Below are 21839 nucleotides of genomic sequence, written 5' to 3' on the forward strand. Positions count from 1 at the left end.
CTGAGGGCCAGAGTGGGGTGTCTTAAATATTTTCCCTTTCTGAAATTGAATTGCTCTTCATCTAACACACCTTCTTCCTTATTTGTAAAATTCCTAGCAAGTACTTTTTTTTTTGAATGAGGTATTTAACTGGTGCTATAATAATTCTCACATATATCTATCTGCTCCTGTTTGCTTTGTATGGTAAAAATTTCACTACTTAAAAAATTAGGGTATTTTTCCAATCCTATAAATGTAGCATATTTTATATATAAAGCTTATTCAGTTTTATTTCTCCCACACAGCACAGTGATTCAGATGATACACACATCTTCAATTTTTATTGCTTTATTATTTAAATGTTTCAGAGCCCTAAAAATTCAGTTTGTAGAATACAGACAGTTCAAAACCATCAGTTTTTTATAGTCTTTCTATTCTACTTCACCAGATTCACCTTAATACTGTCCAGTAACTGTATAGAGAGGTCCTACTATGTGGGAGGATTCCTACTATTCATTAGCTCTTTTCTTCTCTGTATAATAAGGTATTCCATTTGCACCTCTGGCATTAATATATTTTTGCAAAGTTTTCTCTTATTTTTCTATATGCAACAATTGCATATATTTTTATCTCTACCTCCTTAAATCTCTCCTTCAAGTGATCTTCATCTGCCACTTTTATACTCCTATTAAGTTAATTTCTTAAATGCCAGTACTCTTTCTATGTTCATTATCTTTGCATTTTTGTACTTTCTGAATTTTTCCATCAGTTTTCATATATTTCTTTTTATATATGGTTTTCTACAAACTGTTAATGTTCTATCTAACATTTCCTTTCCTGCCTTAATTATTTTATTTTTTTATTTTATCCAACCAATTTTCAGCTAAAACGTCTATTAAAGTAAATTTAAGACCTGAACTTATGATTTGTTCAGATTTTAACTTAAAATCATTATCTTTTTTTTATTTGTCTTTATTCCATAATTTTCTCCTTTAATTCTTAAACTTCACCATTAGTAAATTGTGGTCAGAATCAACACCTCCTCTTGGATAAATATTGCCTTGCTGACAAGGACAATGGTTATTCATGCAGTCTGTTAACTAGAATTAATTTCCATGTCCCAACTTCTCCTGTTACAAATGTCAGTGTGACATTTAAATTATTGAACCTTTAGTAGTTAAATTATTGATATTCCAATAATACCATATTGCCTTAGATATGTAATATGAAACTGTACCTTCAAGAAATCAAAAATGGATTCTTTTTATGACTTAATAACACTGCATGAATTTTTATTCGATGGCCAATTATTCAATTTATGAAGCTTTCTGTTAAAGTAATTACAGTTTTAATATTCAAACAAACCTTAAAGACATTCAACATGAAGAATAATTACAATTAACAAACATTTTTGACAAGTGAAAATCCAAACAAAAAACTATGTGCTACCATAACCTTTATAGTACTCTCACTCTAACAAGCCTATTTGGTTTAAACTGGATATGGTTAAGCCTACTTTTATGTTGGATATAAAACCCCAACACAAAGCAATGAGCCATGCCATTTGCTGTAGCAAATGTGGTTTGGCATGAACCTAATGACTACTTTATTGACTGCTATTTTTGTATATATTTGAATTTTCATTAAAAATAGAAATATCATAAAATATACAGCTGTATCCTCAGCTCTAAAGCTGGTGAGGAGTTACCTGTATCTGTATCACCATCTAATCTGACACTGCTAGAAGAACAACCTGAAAATGAAGCAGATGTAGAGGATTTTGAAGAATTTCATCCTGTATCTAATGATTCATTTAATTCAACAACATGAACTTGATGATTTAATTCATGTTTTTAAAGTTATCAAAGCAGCAAGCTGAACTTTTGGCTATAGCAGTGGAATCTTTTAGCAGAAAAAACAAAAGTTACTGTGTTTAAAACATGAAATAAAACCCTTCAACTTATTTTACTAGGAAAAATTCATTGTACATTTGTATTGAAGTTGACGGCCTGAAAAAAATACATGGAATTCATCCCAACCCCCATAGGAGAAGATGCCCACCTTGTGACGATTCCGGTCGCCACACCACCACCTCTGTTCCTTGTTCTATGGGCTTTAACAGGAGTTGTGTTATAGACCATCAACTGATTACACCTCATAGTAATAAGCCAGGCCTCAGTTGGGATGCCACTGATGTAAATACCTTGGTAGACATTTAAATCAGTGATTTTTTAACTCAGCTTTCGCCTTTGTTGCAGCACTCATACGGACGTCTTGAATATCCTACATCGTTGCCCTATAAACTAGCTAACCGAATTCGTGGAAGCACAAACGTTGTAAATGTTGCTTGGATTGAGGCAATGGAAAAATAACATACCACCAGCTATGTTGCTCACAATAATGTAGTTACTCCTAGCTCCCTTAGTGAACTCATTTTTGTTCATACCCAAGACTTAGGTTAAGTTACAGACTCCAGTCTGGTCCACTAGGGAGAGGACATACCTCCTACTCCCGCTCAGTTCCATCGCAGAGTCCCGCGTTGCATTTAATTTCTTTCAACCATCGTCGAGATGCCACTACACCTCACGCTGCATGGGATCCATGCCCTCGGCAGAGCAGTCGCCATCCCGCCGACAGTGTCGTATGCTCATTCAAAACCGCCCTCGTTAAACGGCGCTACAGCTCACGGCTGCATGGTAATGCAGCCGTGAATAATGCAGCCGGTAATCCATGCCGAGGGCATGGATTACCATGCATTTGGCAGCCGTTCCGCCGCAGCATTCGGCATGCAGTTGCCGTTCCGCCGACAGCTAAACAGTCAAAAATAATCACCACAAATTCTATCTAACCGCGGCTCGATGCCAATACCTCCGGCCAATCAACTGTCCAGGCGGTACCTAGCCACCCGGGGTTCTATTCTACTTATATTCCCTCAGTAGTCCTGCTGATTGCGAGGAAACGAAGGAAGCCAGCAACAATAGTCCATTCTCTGCTAATCTTCCAATTGGCTCGCAGATCAAGAAAGGAATTTACGCTCTCTATTTCCCTGACAACTCTGGTACGTTCAGCTTTGTACCGGGGATAGACATAGAGGACATATTCCACAGTGTCGTCGACTCTACAGCGAGGCCAAAAGCCCGACTCAACCAAACGAAATCTAGCGAAACTAAATGCATCATGTCCTGAGAGAAATTGCGTTGAATACTGATTTGGGAGAAACCCATCTAATTGCTTGCAACTTCCTAACATTTGGAAATATACCATGCGTGTATCGACCAGTAGAAGAATCGTTCCACATAACTTGCCAAAATTCAAAACCTGGGTCTTCTACTTTTTGCAAACGCCCAGAAGTGAAAAGGCCTCACTTATTGGAAATATACTGCTCGCTACGTTCAGTAGCTAGAATGTCGATTGCTTTTATGCTGGAAATTACAGAGACTGCCTCTCTCGAGACAGTTTTGTAACCTCCGACCACAGCTAGCAGCAGAAGACGCTGGGTTCACAATAATATGTCCCTGTAACATTAGAATTGCAAACGATGAGCCCAGACGGGCGCAGCGTACAACATTATGGTCTCGCATACACCTTTGTAAAGAATGCAGATGGTAGGGTAATTCAACACTAATCGGGATGGATAACTCTACGAACACCAAAGAAGGCATCAGTGGCCTTTCTTGCAACAAACTGAAGATGCTCCTTGAATTGGTATCTCTCAACAAGTATGACACAGATATCTCTGGACGGTAACATACCTAATCGGATGGCCGTCCATCACAACACGCAGGCGGCGTGTCGCAGCTAGACGGCCTTTGAGAAATATCATAGTGGTTTTCTCCACACTGAAAACCATCTTATGCTGAAGACTTCACAACCTTAGTATGCCTGTGTCGCCCTGAGTTCTATCTCGGCACGCAAGCTGCCCTCGACTAACAGTAATCCATAGTTGGAATAAGCCACAATGAGGCAGCCACTGGGCATTCGTAATCGCATTAGAGAGTCGAACTCGACAACCCAGATGAGTGGACCTTTTACCCTCCCTGTGGACAACCTTTTGACAGGGTCTTTCCTACTTCCAAGCCGCCATCACGAAGGACAAAGGTTAGGCACCCTGGGATTTAATTGACCGAACCTAACCATCAAGAGAGTTGAAGTACGTCTCAACAGCTCTTATATAGCAACCGCACTCCTTACTGTTGACTGAATGTCTATGACTTTTGCGCAACTTTTTACAGTTGACCCAAGACGGAGCCTCCTTCTTAAAAGGACAGTCCTCCAGCTTGTGGCCTTCCTCACCACAATACCCGCAGACTGATGTGTATTTGCAGAATTTTACCTTATGGCCGAAACGGCAACACTTAAAACATCGCTGCACGTCAAGGTAATCCTTGACGCTGCAGGTTGCAAAGTCAATGAAAATCCTACCCTCAGACACAAATTTCTTGTGGAGACCAGCGCCTAGTTTGAAAACACCGTGATACCGTGGGGCATCAAGCTTGCCAGTTTTGAAAACCAGCCTACACTCTTTCTTGAACGTCGCCTCGTCGAAGTCAGTGTTCTGTTCTCTGAAGAGAGACAGAACATCTTCGTCGGAGAGATTCTGCTCGATGTTATACACAATGACACGGGGCATACGTTCCCGCTTGGGATCAACCTGCACCTCCAATTTCTTTACCGCTGGAGACTCCGAGAGGATACGGAGAGTCTTCTTGTTGTCAGCAACAACCACCAGACCCTTGCTGGTCTCCTTGATATCCCTAGTTCTGAGATTTTTTTTTCGGCTGTCACGAAGGTAAACCTGGAAATCTGGCCTCAATTCTTTTCTTGTAGTCTTCGAGTCCTCCGCCTTATTAATGAAGATAACCTCCGGTTTGTGTTTCTTAGTTACTTTGCTGGCTTCCCGCATGGATTTCACTATGTCAGCATAGCGCTGGGGCCTGTATTACTACCTACGGAACCACTTTAGCTTCCTGGGGCTGGGAAGCCAAAGTTTCAAAACCTTCCACTATCGCACAGAGGGCCTTTTTGATCTTCTGAGGGATAATTTGCCTCGTACCCATGCCGACACTCTTGGCAAATTTAGAAATTGAAAGAGGTAGTCCAGGTCTCTCTGGGCTGCCTGAACCAGCGGGGCAGAACTGCTGGGTTTGCCCTTCTAAAAGCTTCCACTACAGGGTTAACCCGGGAGGATGTCCCTGTAACCATCTCCGATCCTTCGCTACCTGTTAAGGAGATCGACGGTAAAGGGTCGGGCCTCTTCTTCTGCCTGGACTTCCTAACTATGTCGGTAAATCCTGCACCATGCATGGCCGGAGATATCCTATCGTTTTCACCTAGCAGAACAACTAATTCTCACTATCTTCCCCCTACCATCTGGTTGAGCGAATCCACAATGTGACTACTGCCTGCAGCGAGTACGGGCAGATGGGAAAACCTTCTGTATTCCCCTAAAACTCTTTGAACCTCTTGGCTACTACTGGATCAGTTCAAAAACCACAGATTACGGCCCTCACTGAGAAGAACGCAAGCAGGACTAGGGAGTATTCCCTTGCTTATTATAGGGTCTTGCGACCAGGAGTCATTGCCACCTTTCAGCCGCGATGAGGCAGGTTCACGTTGTATAAATATAACCCTGATACTTCCATAGAAGTCAGATATGACAAGTCTAAAACCAAAAAGTGCTGACTGTGTCCGTAGTCTGAGAATCAGTAAAAGCCTCGATACTGCTGGAAGGTGCACACTCAACTAGCAGCCAAAAAATCACTGTGAATAGACTCAAGCCACAGCTCTCCGGATGCACTTGAGTAGACCAAAGTTACTATGTGGAATTCAGCATATTCCTGAAGAATGGCATCAATATTGAATAATGGAAACAAACAGCCATCCAATCCATTAACTCATGCTGTTGACATAAATATTAAATATTGATGCTGTTGGCATCAATATTAAAAGTAATAAAATATAAACAGCATATGTGGCAAGTTTGCAATGATCTGAAAGTTGCTGCACTACTTCTTGGTTTACAAAATATTGTTGTTTATTTTGTCTTTGAGACAGTCATGATAAAAAAGCATTTCCAAGTAAAGAACTGGACATTGCAACAGAAATTTGTGGCTGGTGGGAAAAATGTAAAACATTTATCATTAATTGAGAGCGATAAAAATCATACGTCTGCCACTTCACATAAAACTTTGACTCATGAAAAATTTTTTCAAGGCACAAGACAAAGATGGACCAGGATTTAATCATATAAAAATAAGTTTTCCAAAGTTGAGTGACAGTAAGCTCAAGAAGGGTATATTTATAAGTCTGCAAATCAAGAAACTGCTTAAAAGACTCAACTTTTGACTATAAACTTAGTGAATGTGAACTAGCTGCACGGTATAAAGATGTTGTAAATGGTTTTTTAGGCAACAGAAAACATGAAAACTATGTATTTTTGGTTAATAAGTTGTTAGAAATCTACAAACATGTAGGATGTAGGATGTCATTCAAAATTCATTTCCTACACTTCCACCTAGACTTTCTCCCTGAACATTTGGGTTCTACCAGCAATGAGCAAGGAAAGCGTTGCAATCAGGATATTCTAATTATGGAGTATCAGTAACTAAGGAAGATAGGATCCTGGAATGTGACTGTTGGGATGGGTGACTATTGTTGGTTTTTGTTTAGAGAGACTGATCAAACAAGCAAAAATGTGTCCACATATTATACAAATTAAAGGTAAACAATTTCAATGATTTAGACTTTTAGAAACTGTTATTTTAAAATTGTATTAATGTATTTCAATTTATCTATGTTTGAACAAATAAAAATTTAGTTGATATAAACGAATATACATAAATAATTTTTTTTTTAAATATTAATTTCAGTGATTATACGTTTATTGGTAAATAAATTGTATCTTAAAAAAATGTGACGTATATGTAAATTCTGATAACAATTTTGAATTCAGCACTCCAAAATTAGTTAAAATCACTATGTACGATTCCAGGTACATGAAAATGGTTTTTTTTTTTTTACTAGTGTGATTAAAAAATTATTTTTTTATTTTATATTATTGTAATTCTTTTGAGTTAATTGACTTTTATTGTTTGTTTATTTTAAGCATTACTAAGAATTTCCTAGAATGATTTTTTAATCCAGTAAAAGTTTTAAAAATAAGCACTCATCCAATTCAGAAATTATAAAATATGGTTAACACTACATATGTCAGAGAAGTAATTTATACGGCATCAAAATTCTTCCTTGTATTTTTTTATTTATCTGTTGAGGTTAAGTTTTTTGATTATAGAGGATACAAGTATTATTATACAAGTATTACTATTATCTAAACAAAACCAGAAATAACATTTTTTAGATATTTTTATACTTCTTTCTGAACATTATTATTTATTGATAAATAAATCAATCATTATAATTAGAAATATTCTGCTGAACTATTAATATTCTACAGCAAAATTTCAAACTGCTACATGGATGTACTTGTGTATTACAAGTGGGATCAGTAAAATATACAAGAAGCCAGTTTGATCATTAGTTAAGAAAAAATTTATATACATTCTAAACTTGAATTGTTACATGTATACTTAAGTATAAGGCCATACTTATATGTAGAAAGTTAATATATCCCATATACCCATAATAGCAAATTTGGATATATCCATAATTCTTAGAATTATACCAGTTTAATATAATGATAAAAAATACATGATTCTTTCAATTACTGCTAGTTTTCTTTCTAGTGAATTAATGTGTATTCCTACAGTATATTAGTGTTCATCTCTGTATTGTTTTCTTAATAACCGTTTGGTTCGTTCAAGACAAAAATTGACTGAGATGAGACAGTTTCAAAATAACATCAATTTAATCAAATTATAATGTTATCAGTCTTAACATTGAGCCAATATTTCATAGGAACTTCATTTTAAAGTAAAAAGATATTTCTTACATTTCATCTGACAAATTTATCATACAGCAATCAAAAAGGCTAAATCAAAGAAACTTTTATAAGCTTTAAATAACAGCCTTGATAAAAGGCTTATTTGTGCAAAAAATACATTTTCTTCTTCCCTCCTGTAAATCTGACTGTTTATTCTATTGATTGTGCTGTGGGCTTACTAATTTTGTTTTACTTGATGATATCACCACATAAGATTGAAGCTTATATATGGGATATGGAGATAAATTTTGTAGTGTATGAAAAATGCCATGCCTGACTGGATTCGAACCCAGGACTTACAGATGAAAAGCTGAGATGCTACCACTCTGCCACAGTGATTGGAACTACTTTTTCCTAAGAAAGTAAATAAAAATGAACATTTATACCAATATTTATTTTTTTATTAAAAAATGATACTTTTTTACTAGAATAATTTGTAAGCAATCACAACAGACAAAGTGTCTTAAATCATCTGATTTGATGGCATACCTGCATATTTTTCACTGATCATGTTTGTTATTTGGTCCTTCACTGTGTATTGTCATTAAGTTGTTTATATAATCTTGACTGTTGTCACTTTGTTACTATATCATGTGTTAATTTTTCTGTTGCACTTTTTTCAAAAGATGTTTTATAGTGACTCAGTGAAGAATTTTATATAGTTAAACCAGTCATAACACAGCTTAAGGATAATGAGTATATGGAACAGACTGACAAAACATTATTTAAAAAATGTTTGCCATTTTGGGCATCTACATGTAGCAATTAAAAAGAATCAATTAATTGTACGAGTACATGAACACAGCATTAATAGTAATAACTCAATTATAGCATACAGAAAATGTTTAATATTACTGCAAGAAGTAGAACTGAATAGCAGGCACAGAGCATTATCACTGCATTTACTTATCCTCATCTCTTTCTTTTAACTAATTTCTGCAGTTATAATTTGCTATAACAAATTTGCTATAATTTGCATGGTTACTTCTGTTTAACACAAATCCTTAACAAGTATTTATGAAAACAACCAGAAATGATTGATAAATTGTATTTTATGTATGCATTATTAGTATAAACGAACTTGAGAACTTTTGCATAAGTAGTAGTAGAATTCTCTTATATTCTAAGAGTAGAGATTGTTTATTCCATAGAAGAATTTTTAAGTTTTTAGAAGAAACTTTAAAAACGTTAATATTATATAGATTAATTAATAACCAGAATAAAGACAACAATTACAAAAATGTGGTATATAAACCCTTCTGGTTGGTGAGAGTGAGCATCACCTCAAATCAAAGAAATGAGATCAAAACCTTGATTTTAAATTAAAAAGAAACCTAACATATGACAATAATGGGTTGTTGCATACTACTGTCATTACATAAACAGTTCAATAACAAAGTCCCACATTGTAACCAGAGTTCTGATTCAGGGTCAGTTAGATGAAAATAGGCTATACATTAAGAATGAAATATTGCCCTTTCTCTACAAGCGCCAATATTCACTCAGGCTGACCAAGTTTCATAATTAAATACTAGATCGTGGATACCGGTGTTCTTTTGTGGTTTGGTTTCAATTAACCACATCTCTCAGGAGGACTGATCTGTGAATGTACAAGGCTACACTTCATTCACATTCATACATATCCTCATTCATCCTCTGAAGTAATACCTTACGGTGGTTTTGGAGGCTAAACAGGAAAAAAAAGAAAGTTTCATAACTGATTTTATTTAATTTTTCAAAGGGGCAAAGTGCAGTCTTCTCTAAACTACTCTCCTTTGGAGTATTACATCTTTCCTAACTTATTACAGTGCAGGACTAATTAGTAAAAGACAGTTGCCTAACACTTATTGCAAACCTGAGCAATTAACTTTGCAATATATCTTTATATTTATATGCATACTTTATAATGATGGTGAAATACAGTACACTATACTTGCCTGGATGTATTTTTTATTACAAACAGAATTATTTGCTCCCTTTTTTTAACACATTTGCCAAAACACTGAAGTGATTCTTTGTTTTCATTTTTAAAAGTATTTTAGTCAAAGTCACTACCAATAATAAGATGGGCTTTCAAAAATAGCTCTAACAAAGATTAATTGTTTAGAAAATAAACCTTACAAAAAAAAATTACAAATGAGTGAAAAGAAGAAGAATTACAAATGAGTGAGTCTTAATGATTAGATTTTGACCAAGTATTTACCCGAAGAATAAATTATAGATACAGAATGACTACTGCATATCCCTAATATTATTACTAAAGCTATTGAAAAATACATGTTTAAACAAACAATTTTTCATAAATGATATGAGAAATGTGACATAAGAAAAATTTTATTTGAAAAAAAGTTGAGGAATAAGTGCTTTTCAAATAAATAAGTGGACTTACTGAAAACTGTATTATTTACTTTACAAATTAAATTTTTAACTACATCCACAAATGAGATTCAATAGCTTTTAAATGTACTTATTTCCTCAACATTTTTTCAGCTTCTACAGCTTTATAAAAAAGAATCCATTAATAAATTGCAAGAAATATTATTAATTTATTAAAATGCCCTGCTTTATAAATATAAAAGATTCTTTTAAGGAAATACAGTAGCTGGTATTTTCCCTGATCTAATGAAAATACAATCCAAAGCTACCAACACTGTGAAATAAGGAAATCAGAACCTGTAAGTTAAGGGAAGGAAATTTTATTTACATAAGGGAATTTCTGAAACAAACTTTTTTTAAACACTCACAGAAATCCACAATAAAAGTAAATAATGATGTACTATGGTGAAGGCAATGGAAAGTTTATTTTTTACTTTTACTTGAAACATTTTAAAAATTATTTCATTAAAATGTACAGAGTAGAAAAATAAATAAATAAAAACAGAACATACATTATATTACATATTTAGACAAACAAGTAGTTTATGTGGTACAGTTTATTTAACAATATTAGGATCATTTATAACAGCCAGTATTGCTTGAAACATTATGAAAATCAGTGTTATCCAGTTTAAGTTCAGATTAGTAGCTCTGCCACAAGTTATAATTTCATTTTCCTGTAACATAAATTTAAATTATATTACAATATTATAGTAAAAAAAATAAATTAAATAAAAAAGAACAAATAGTGGTAAAATCTTTGGCTTTGATCGTTGTAATTTTTCTGTAAAATTGATTCTCTTTTTATCACCTGAAAATTATCATGATGCAGAGCAGAATATAATCATTTAGCAACAATGACATAAGTAAAATGAAAATCATTATCAGCATCTGCCTTAATCATCATAAATGAGAAAAAATATTTTACAAATTTTATCTTTTTTTTATTCTAATTACTTTAATTCTGACTTCATCATGGAGTACAGACACCCCATAGTGCACCACCATCTTTCAAAGAAGTAAGAGGTAAAGTGGAAGAAAGTAAAACAAACATAGGGGTCTTGAACTTACAGAATGTAATAAGGATCTACAGAATTCTGTAGAACCTATGTACTCTATGGGCCTACAGAATGAAATAAATTGCCAACAAATCTGAAATAGGATGATGATAGATTATTTTGAAACTTTTAAAGAACAATGTTTTGAAATAACAGTCAGCACACATACTTCAAAACAGATAAAATTGATAAAATACAAAAATGAAAATAAAATTTTGTAACAAAATAAAACTAATCTAACTAAAAGATTTCACAAAACTTAGTAATTCATTTTTTTTTTATTTTAAAATACCCATTTATAGTCCATATTACATTTAACCCTTGAAATTATTTACATAAGTACCACCATATATTTATTTATTGTTGATTTAAAAATGAATAAAGAATATTGAGTTCTTTGGTAACATTTGTAAATCACTGTATAATTATGATACTTATCTTTGAGAAATATTACATGAATATTTCAAAAAAGTGGTGGAATGGGCCATACTATAATTTTGCTTATAATTTCAATATCAATTATTAAAAAAGTCCCAGCACACTACATTTTTATGTCACCATATCATTAATTGTCACCTTCTATCATAAAGTAATATTTTCACTAGTTGTATTCAGCAAGTCTGCAGGTTAGAGGTAGAATACTGCAATGTTTTCTTTGTATTTACTCTCATTAAAGAGACAGCCTTTGCTCGGTGTGCTATTGTATTTTTTTTAAAATAATTTTTTAATTTAATTTTGAAATGTCAAATTTTCATAGAAGATTTTTTTAAATTTAACAGATAAGTTTTGTTATATTTGTGACTTTTGTAATGAAATCACAAGGTAGATCTAGAACAGAAGAATTGAAAAGACAATATATTTTGTTTGTAAAATTTGAGACCAAGTAAAAACTGGGACTCCTCTAATTTATTGTATAAGCTGTAATATGACTCTCATTCAGTAAATGAAAGGCAGTTCTATGCCATTTGCTGTCCCTGTGTGAGTATGAGACTACTAATCATTTTGATGATTGCTATTTTTATCTTATGAATGAGAAGAATATTCAAAAGGTAAAAACATAATATTGAATAACTGTGCCAAACACTCTTAGAATGGTCTCTCATGAAGGCTTATGAATATCAATTCCACCATTGAAACAGGAAGATATTAACTTTTTGAACTACAAAACCAGAATGGCAACTTTTTATTAATTTATCTAAATAAAACTAAAAGCTGTAGTTTTATTCCACAACAGCAACAAAAAAGTCATCTACACCAGTTTGTTATTCAGTTTCAGAGAACCATAATATGGTTGCCATTCTGAACACAATTAAGTATAAATCATTTAATTGGTGGGTTTGTTGGGATTTGATGATCTTGGCTATAATAATGGGCCATTAAAGTTTTTTCACAAAGATTGCTAACTTTTATATTTATGGGATAAGAGAATAATACAGCAGTATTCTGAAAGAAAAATTGGCCAAAGAAAACTTCTTTTGAATTAGGGGATCAAAATGTTTTGTTGAACACCTCTTGCTGAACCCAAGAAGATTCTTCCTCTGCTTCCCATTAAAATTGGATTGATGAAAATATTGTATAGGTAAAGAAAGCTTCAGATATTAAAGAGAAAGTTTTCCAGAAATTAAGCAAAACCAAATTAAAGAGGGTTCATTTACTGAGCCTGAAATTAGAAAAGTGGGATTGTGATCCTGCTTTTGAAGGAAAAGCTAGCCAAAAGGAATGAGCAGTGTGAAATTTATTTGGTAATAAGAGGATCTTTGGACAACAAAAAAAAAGAAAATCACAAAACCCTAATACAAGAGCTTTTTAAGTCCTCCCAAGCCATGGCATGTTGTTGCTAAAAATACACTTCCTACTTTTGCGTAAAAATTTCTTTCTGAGAAGTCTTGGTATAGTTAGTGTTGAACAAGGAGAAAGGTTTCACCAAGACACTGGACCATGGATACCTGATACCAAGGCCACTGTTACCTAGTAATGATGGGTGACTACTGCAAGTTTGTAAAAAAAAATGTTTGATTCCATATAGAAGAAATAAGAAAATGTTATCGCAGTTGGATATCTTAACATTATTTAGATATTTTTCTTTTTACACAGCCTAATACATGATTATGTAGTTGAATAAAAACTTATTTTATGATAAATAAAATATTCTAAAGTGCTCCAACTGTTATTTTTTGCTATATTTTATGTCACGTACAGTATTGTTCATAATAAAAAACTATATATGATACAGCTTTATTGAAATTATTTTTAAACTTTCTGTTGAAAGATTAAATATAAATAGATAGTCTCATTGATGTTTTAACACAAAAAAGTGTTTTCCTTTATTACTGTATGGATTAAATATACTATATTAAATATCTTAGATGAATATTTAATATTTTCATACTACCTATATAACTCTTTCTAATGCAATTTTCATATATATTTTACCAATTGTTTTAAAAAAAAGATAATAGTTTCATTATATTATGTTGAAAATGAATAATTGTGACGACTAATAACACAACTGGCTATGTACAATTTTGAAAAAAATTAGATTTTACTTTTGTATTATAACTTGGTAACCCTGGCATCAGAATCTGAGAGTATTATTTTCAAAACTGGTCATATACAATATTTTAAACAATAATAAAAAATGAGGTTTTTTCAAAAACAGGCTATGTCTACAGTCAGTTACTTTCAAAACTTGCCTTGTCCTTTCAGTTACAAAATTCGCCATGTCGATTGTAGATCTTAATGGATACTTCTAATATTTTCTCAAAACTTGCCATGTCCCTCCTTCCAAACTATAAAATTTGGTTTTATTTCGAAGAAGGTTATTAAAATATTACTAAAAAGAAATTAATATTTATTTTAAATTATTTAAAGATTATTCATCTACATTAATATAATTTCCAACTTTTATTATATGTTGGAAAAATATGGCTGATTTAATGACCAGTTTTTTCAGCTGATTTAATGATTTCTGTAACACTGTAGCTGTTAGACGCAATCATTGTGAAAAAGACGTTTAAGTAATTATCTTTATTTTGACTAGTTTTGAATTGATTTTTAAAGGTGTTTGCTGTAATGGACAGTGAAAAGAATGTTGCATTTAAGCCTGGAAAAGGCAGAAAAAGCAAAAAGATCCAACAAAGTGGAAAGCTAATATCAGGAAAAAATGAGGTTAGTATGAACATGTTTATTTTTTGCCTACTTGTCTAGATGATGATCCCCAATAAAAATAAATATTGAAATAATAAAAATAATTGATTTTTGAGTATGTAAACAATGCTTTGTTAGGTAAATTAAAATCAATTTAACAAGTTCTTTTCTTCTAATTACAGACATTCAAGAATTCATCCACCTGTCATGCCAAATTGTGGTCATAGAACTGCTGCTTATCAGTGTGGTGAGTTAACAATCCAAGATATCAATCATTTTAATAAAATCTTTTATTCTAAATCGGAAAAAATACCTCAAGATTGTTTTATTCTAAAGTATACCAGTGCTTCTTTTCCAAGTCGGCCAAGATCAAGGAAAAATCTTTTATTATTAGAACGTAAAAAATCCTGCTCTATCAAATACTCTGTTAAACGAGCAGTAATAAATGCAACTAGTAAGAAAACTTCTGTTCCTGTTTGTAGGGAAGCGTTTCTTAATATCTTACAAGTATCGAAGGACAGAGTTCAGAAAATTTGTAAGAATAATTTACTCCTGGGTACTCTGCCCAAAGAAAATCGAGGTGGAGATCGCTACTTTAACAAATTTGTAGCTAAGAAGGAAGCAATGAAAAATTTCATTGTTAAATTACAGGCACTAGAAAAACATTATTGTCAGGGAACATGTTAACGGTAGAGAATATCTATCTAGTGATCTTAATATTAGCAAGCTCTGGAGGTTTTATAATAATTCTGTTCCACCCAATATACAGGTTAAAAAATCATATTTTAGAAAATATTTCAATAACAGTTTTAATATTGGTTTCGGTAAACCTTCAACTGATACTTTTTCACGTTGTATTATGCTTAAAGAAATGATTAGAAAATCACATCAGTCTCACAAGATGAAATACATGACTGAACTAGGAATTCATAAGCTGAGAGCTTCAGCATTTTATGATATGTTATGACAGGAAGTAAATTGCACCAAAATTCTTTTATCCTATCACTGTCAGAAAAAATTAGTTTTGCCTAAGGAGGCAGACCAATCAGCTTATTATTCCCGCCAACTTTACTATTATAATTTTACTGTATGTGTGCGAAATTCTAAAACACAGCAAAGCAAGGACAATGTTTTCTTATATGTTTGGAAGGAAACAGGTGCACCTAAGGCTTCTAATCAGATTGCCTCAGCATTATACCATCGTTTGTATAACACCCTCTTCAATGAAGAAATAAGTGAAGTTATTCTGTTTGCCAACGGTTGTGGGAGCAGAATAAAAATACAGCCGTAATAGCTATGATTTCTTATTGAATAATTAATAATGCTCCAAAGTCAGTACAAACCGTTTGTCCTTGAAGACAAACAAAAACACAGGAAAGACAAACATTATTGTCTTTCCTGTGGTCGGTCATTCATTCCTTCCTCTTGACCGTGTCTTTGGCCGCATAGAAAAAGTTATTGAGAACAAAGTAACAATCATTTTACCAGATGAATACTTAGAAATCTTCAACGACCATGGAACTTTTGCTAGACATGGAGAAGATTCTAAAATCTGTGATTGGAAATCAACACAACTATCAATTTTCAGGAAAACACAACAGTGGCATTTCAAATTTAATGCCTCCAAGTGATTCTTCCTTAAAATAAGTAAGGTTCCTGGTAGAATTCCCATTCATGGGGAAAAGAATTACAGATCAGATATTGGAGTTTATAAAGCGTTTGTAAAAGGGGTAAGTCTATCAATAATATGGAGGTACATGATGTTAACAAGGAGAATGTTGTCAAAAAGGTTAAGCTTACTGATGCTGACAAATTGTTGTCAAAACATTTTGGTAATGAGTGGCGAGAAATAGAGACTTTACAGTGGTATAAAGATGTAATTGACAATCCAGTTGCTCTCGCAAAAAATGATTTTGAACTGGAAGAAAATCAGTGTGAATACCATGAAGATGAAGAACCAACAGTTTAAAAATGTTTCAATTTTTATATTATATTTTTAATTGTTATAAAATGACATTTACATTGCTGTTGTATTTCAAGTGTGTCAGTAATATTTTCTTCAAACATAACTGATTTTATATACTTTTTAAAGAATAAAAATGTTTTGTTTTATGGCAATATATATTAATAAGTTTTTTTGTAAGCTTCAAAACCAGCTAAGTCCGCATAGGTTAGAAAAAGAACCTGCCGTGTCCAAACATTATTGTCAAAACCAGCCATGTCCTATGCTTTTCCCTTAATAACTTGAGACATGATGAATACATTTTTATAATACATAAGGAATCTGTCCATGACTCATTTTAATGAAACAATGTGAACCCAAAAAATAATATAAAGCTGCACAATTGTCAGTAATAAAAAATGCTCATTATCTCAAAACTCATTTAGCATGGACATAGCAAGCTTTTGTTATTAGTCAACACAATTATTTGTTACAGAATTACTCTTGAAGTGATCAGTAACAAAATTAACATTACCTTACCAGTATTGCAGGTGCTGTGCATGAGAACAAAATTATTTGGTTAATTTTATAAATGATTAGAAAAAATAATTAACAACTAGTACTAATTTTAAGAAAGGAATTTCATCTTAAATAAGAATTTAAAAAAAGAAAAATAAGATTAATAAAAGATAATAAGATTTTAAAATAAGAAATAAATATGAAACAAGCACACTAGAATTTCATTCTCTTTTTTAATTGGTTTTCTCCTATGTTAGGTAACAGCTAACTAAAACAAACAATTTTTAATTTAAATTGAAAAAAGCAAAATTAATTTACCAAAGGATGCTCATTGAAACAACCAGATAATCTTCGCCGAGGTAATGTATTCAAATATAATTTTTGACAGCTCTGGCTGAAATTATTATACTCTATTCTTTCCATATCTGCTCTTCGAGCTGAATAGCAGCTTTGATGAAGAGCATCCACAACTATTAATAACAGGTTTGTATGTGCTATTCTCTCCACAAAAAACGGTCTAAAAAAGAAAAAAATAATTAAGGTTTTTTAAATGTTAATATAAGGATTTGAAAATAGCATGAAAAATTAGCTATTTTAAAATAAACATTTTTAGCCACTAACTAATTAAAAAGGTAATTGCAAACAAAAAAAAGCTACACTATGAAGTTACCAAAGTGGAAACTACAATTTAAAACTGTGTAACAATAATAAAGTTCAATGTGGCAACTGTTAACTTGCAACAGTTACAAATAAATTTCAACGGTTGGCAGTTTGCTCTAAATTCATAATCTTTTATTTTCAAGAAAATCCTTCCAAGTTTAATAGAAACATCAGTTTAATGAACGTACATTTTACTCCTTTGCTCAGATTCAACTTCTATTTTTATGTAAAGGTTTTATGTAAACATAAACATAGTTTTATGTAATCATTTACATTATGTGAGTTTATAGTTGTCTCCATAACAGCAGTTAATAGTCTACACAGGACAGAAGTTACTCTTAAAAAACTGTGAAGTTATTCTAATGAATTAAAAGTAATTCATACTGCTAAATTTGGCAAACAGAATCTATCAATAAATAACAAGCAAATGGTAAACTGACAGTTTTAGTTTTTAAATAAATACTTTTTAATGCCAGTGGAAGGACTAGTACATATATAACCATTTGTTTTGAAAACTGACTGATCTTTGTTTCAAATTATTTAACAAGCCATGTACAAGCCTTATTTTTATTTACAAAAATTAGGTAATAAATACAATCTTAAAAAATGAATAAAATTAAAAAAAGAGAATTTAAACATTATAAAAATAGAGAAAAAAAAATTATTGTTGATAATTATTTAAAAAATATAGATCCCATTTGTATCTAAATGAAAAAAGTATCTACAATATTTCTTAATACTTTACTATATTACCTTGAACAGTTGACGATATCAGATGAATGATACCCTTCTTTGCTCAGATGTTGAAGGAGGTACAAATCACCTTTTCTGTCACAAGCTTCAACTATTGTCTTATTGTATGATGGTTTCTTTCGTACTCTCTTCTTGGGTGAAGGAGTAGTTACCTCCACTGAGTCTATTGTCATGCTATCAAAATAATCTAAAAAATATTAAATTACAAGAATGTACTCATGTTTAATTAGTACTTATGAACTAATAAATACAGGAGAATACAACAATTTTACATTAGAAATATTAAATAATAAACCAATTTAAAAATATTTATAGAGTTTAATATTTTACGACAATGAAACTATAAATAACCTATCAAAAGAAATGAGGTAAGGGAATTAATTATAAAAATTGAGACTGCTTATTTTGTTGTAATCAAACTCTGTACAGACTGGATGATAATTACCAGTAATATGCATCCCTCAATTTGAATACCACTTGATGGAGCATGACTTGTATCCAAACACATGGCAACAACAATGATTTTCCGAAATAACACAATGGCAGCTAGATCTCTAGGTCAGCCTCCCACTTTCTACAGAACTGCTTATAGACTATGGATTCTCTGCTGCTTATATTCTTATAAGTTTGGGCTCAACAAAGAGAAGACATTGATGGAAATCTTTGTTTTTAAGCAGTAGTGAAGTTTATGGGATTAGTTTAATGAAAGGATTATTACTTAATGATAGAAGTTCATTTGATAATTTCCTACAAATGAATAAGTCAAATTTCAAAGAATTTCCTAAACTAGTTGCTCAAAAATTGTAAATAGATAAATCTCCACTCAGCCGTTCAAGGGACTACGTACTTCTCACACTGAATGACAGAAAGTCTGATATAAATGAGTTAAAACCTACACAGTTCTGACAATATCTCAAATATCAATGGTACTTTATTTTGTACTATACATTATATAATATAAATTTATACTTTGTTTTTTACAATGTACAAATCTAAAACCATATTTTTTTAATAAGTTTTATGTATTTAATTAATATTATGTAAACAGGAATAAATAGTTGCATTATTTCACATTACTTAAATATGAATAAAATTTATTTTCAATCATGCAAATAATGAGACCTGTGTTTCTGAAGTATGTGTTTATTTATCGACCATGTCCAAATTGACTGATGTTTTCCATTCAAAGTCAAACATATGGATACAAGCAATAGGATTTGTTCTTGAGCCACCGCCAACACAAGCAATTATTCCTTACATACAAATATTGCTAAGAAAAATCTGATGGACCCTTGAAACTGGTGATTATTGTTCAGCGAGCACTAAACTTTAAGAGTTACAAAAGGTAATTTTCATTGAACTAAATAACAATGATCAGAGTATAAATAGAAGATAAATGAATGTTAACTGATTAAGAAACCTAGATGAAAATATTGGTACAGAATAGTAAAGAAAGATTGGTTTGAAGGTCCTTCACTGAATCTTTTTCCCCATTTAAACACAAATGTATAGTTTGAGTGGCAGTTTGAAATTTTAAGTTAAATTGAACAAAACACCAATGAAATGTTTTCAAATCAAATGATTCCTTGTAAGTTTAGTAAGCATTTGAAAACACTGGTGTTTTATTTAATTTTATTAAAATTTCAAACTGGCATTTGGTCAACTTTTAAAATTAGTATTATTCTGGCTCAGAACAGAAAACACAATTGCACTAAATTATAACACATAATCATCTGAATGGCCAAGAGTGTTGATATTTATTGTCCAGGTTCAGACATGTCCAATGTCTTCGTTAAAGAGTGGACAATCAGTTCCCACTACTTTCTCTAATAGGATAAATATTAACACAGTTTTGCTACTTAATATATTCACCAGAATAAATTTTACTAAAGATGAATGGGTCCCTCACTAGCCACTTAAATCAAAGTGCTGACCTCTGGAATAAGTAGACACAGCCTTTAATCTGGAAAATCCCAGGTCGAATCTGGTCAGGCTAAGTGCTGTTCAAATGCTGCAAAATTTCCACATACTTTCTTACACATGTCTTGAGCTTACATGTAAATGAAACATAAAAAATGGGTAATTCAGTGCAATGGGATCTTCCTTATTTACCTTCACATAAGAAATTCTAGGATGTGCTCTGAAATAATTCTTATATTATTTTGGGATTTGCAAGGCTCTCCCTTTTTCAGAAGCCAGATGATAAAGGAATACTGCTTCATGCTATAAAGTTCTGTTGATTTTTTAACAGGAATGAAAGAAGTTGTTGAATTTTAAGAAAACAACCAGACCTACTGACTAGAGGTATTCAGCGTTGCTACATACAACATTGCCAGACCCCAAACAGCTCAATTTATTCAAGAAAAGATTGACGAATTACAATAGTAACTTCTTCAACAATCATCTTACATTCCCAGTTTAGCGCAAAGTGACTTTTACCTGTTGGTATACTCATGAATACTTTCGTTATTCTGCAACACACACTTCATAAATAATGATCTGGAACATGAGATGCAATTTGGCTGACATGGCAAACGAAAACTTTAATGGAGCAAATTTTGGGACACTGATGCAGTGAGATAATGTATCAATTTTGGTGTTTATCATACTGAAAAATTATTTTAACATAATATATTATAAAAATTATTTATCATATTTAATAATTATTTTAAAATCTCAAAGAGAATGTTTTAACAGCCACGTGACCTATTACCTGTCCTTCCCTTGTACGACAACATTGCACATACAAGAGCACTAGAAATTTACATTTCAGATTAGTTTTCAGTAGTAGTTATAATTATTTAATTACCAATAAAATGAAAGTACTACCTTCATCAGCAAATACAGGTCGATAGATAACTGTCTCTAGAAGGAACCACAAGAGATTACCAATCAACCATTGTCCTAATTTTATGATGTGATGTATCGGCTGAAAAATATAGACAACTTTTAATAACATCATCAAAAAAATAAAATTTATCAGTATTTTAACCTTCTTAACTATAATCAGAATGATTATTTATAAGAATTATCATAATTTAGAGTACAATTTTTTTTCCTTAATGCTGTTCTCTTTGCATTAATCTCTTTACAATCTCAACTTTCAATCTGTTATTTTTCTAATTTCTTCCTTTTTCCTTGCTATATCTCATATCATATCAGTCATTTTCCTTTTATTCAACCAGCTGCACATATTTATTTTTCTCTAGTACATATTTATTTTGTATTGGTCACAAGTCAGATTACTAAACTAGCCAAATACAACTAGAACTATAGAGGCACAGCACCTTTTACTTTACTTTTGTTCTGTTAATGTAATAATTCTTACCAAAAATCAATTATAAAAATAGTTTTGAGACGTGGACAATTATTTATTTTTACTTATAAAATATTTACGTACAATTGATTGTCTTCAACTGTAGGGTTAAACAGACATATCATAGATTAAAGGAACTTTAATTTTTAA

The 21839-nt window shown here is 32.0% G+C and overlaps 1 protein-coding gene across 2 annotated transcripts in view; it reads right to left on the reverse strand.

Moving 5' to 3' along the window:
- Positions 1-10695: 10695 nt before the first annotated feature.
- Positions 10696-21839, reverse strand: part of Ca-Ma2d (Ca[2+] channel Muscle-specific alpha2/delta subunit) — a 138274-nt gene continuing 127130 nt past the window's right edge. For both annotated transcript variants that reach the window (XM_075360144.1, XM_075360143.1), the window contains 4 exons: positions 21203-21302; positions 18374-18560; positions 17279-17477; positions 10696-10971 (listed from right to left, as the gene is read on the reverse strand). In XM_075360144.1, the coding sequence (XP_075216259.1) occupies positions 10852-10971; positions 17279-17477; positions 18374-18560; positions 21203-21302 (606 nt within the window). In that variant the 3' untranslated portion in view covers positions 10696-10851. The remainder of the gene's footprint in view (positions 10972-17278; positions 17478-18373; positions 18561-21202; positions 21303-21839) is intronic.

The sequence above is a fragment of the Lycorma delicatula genome, chromosome 3 (genome assembly GCF_047948215.1).
Source record: "Lycorma delicatula isolate Av1 chromosome 3, ASM4794821v1, whole genome shotgun sequence".
In the NCBI taxonomy this organism is placed as follows: Eukaryota; Metazoa; Arthropoda; class Insecta; order Hemiptera; family Fulgoridae; genus Lycorma; species Lycorma delicatula.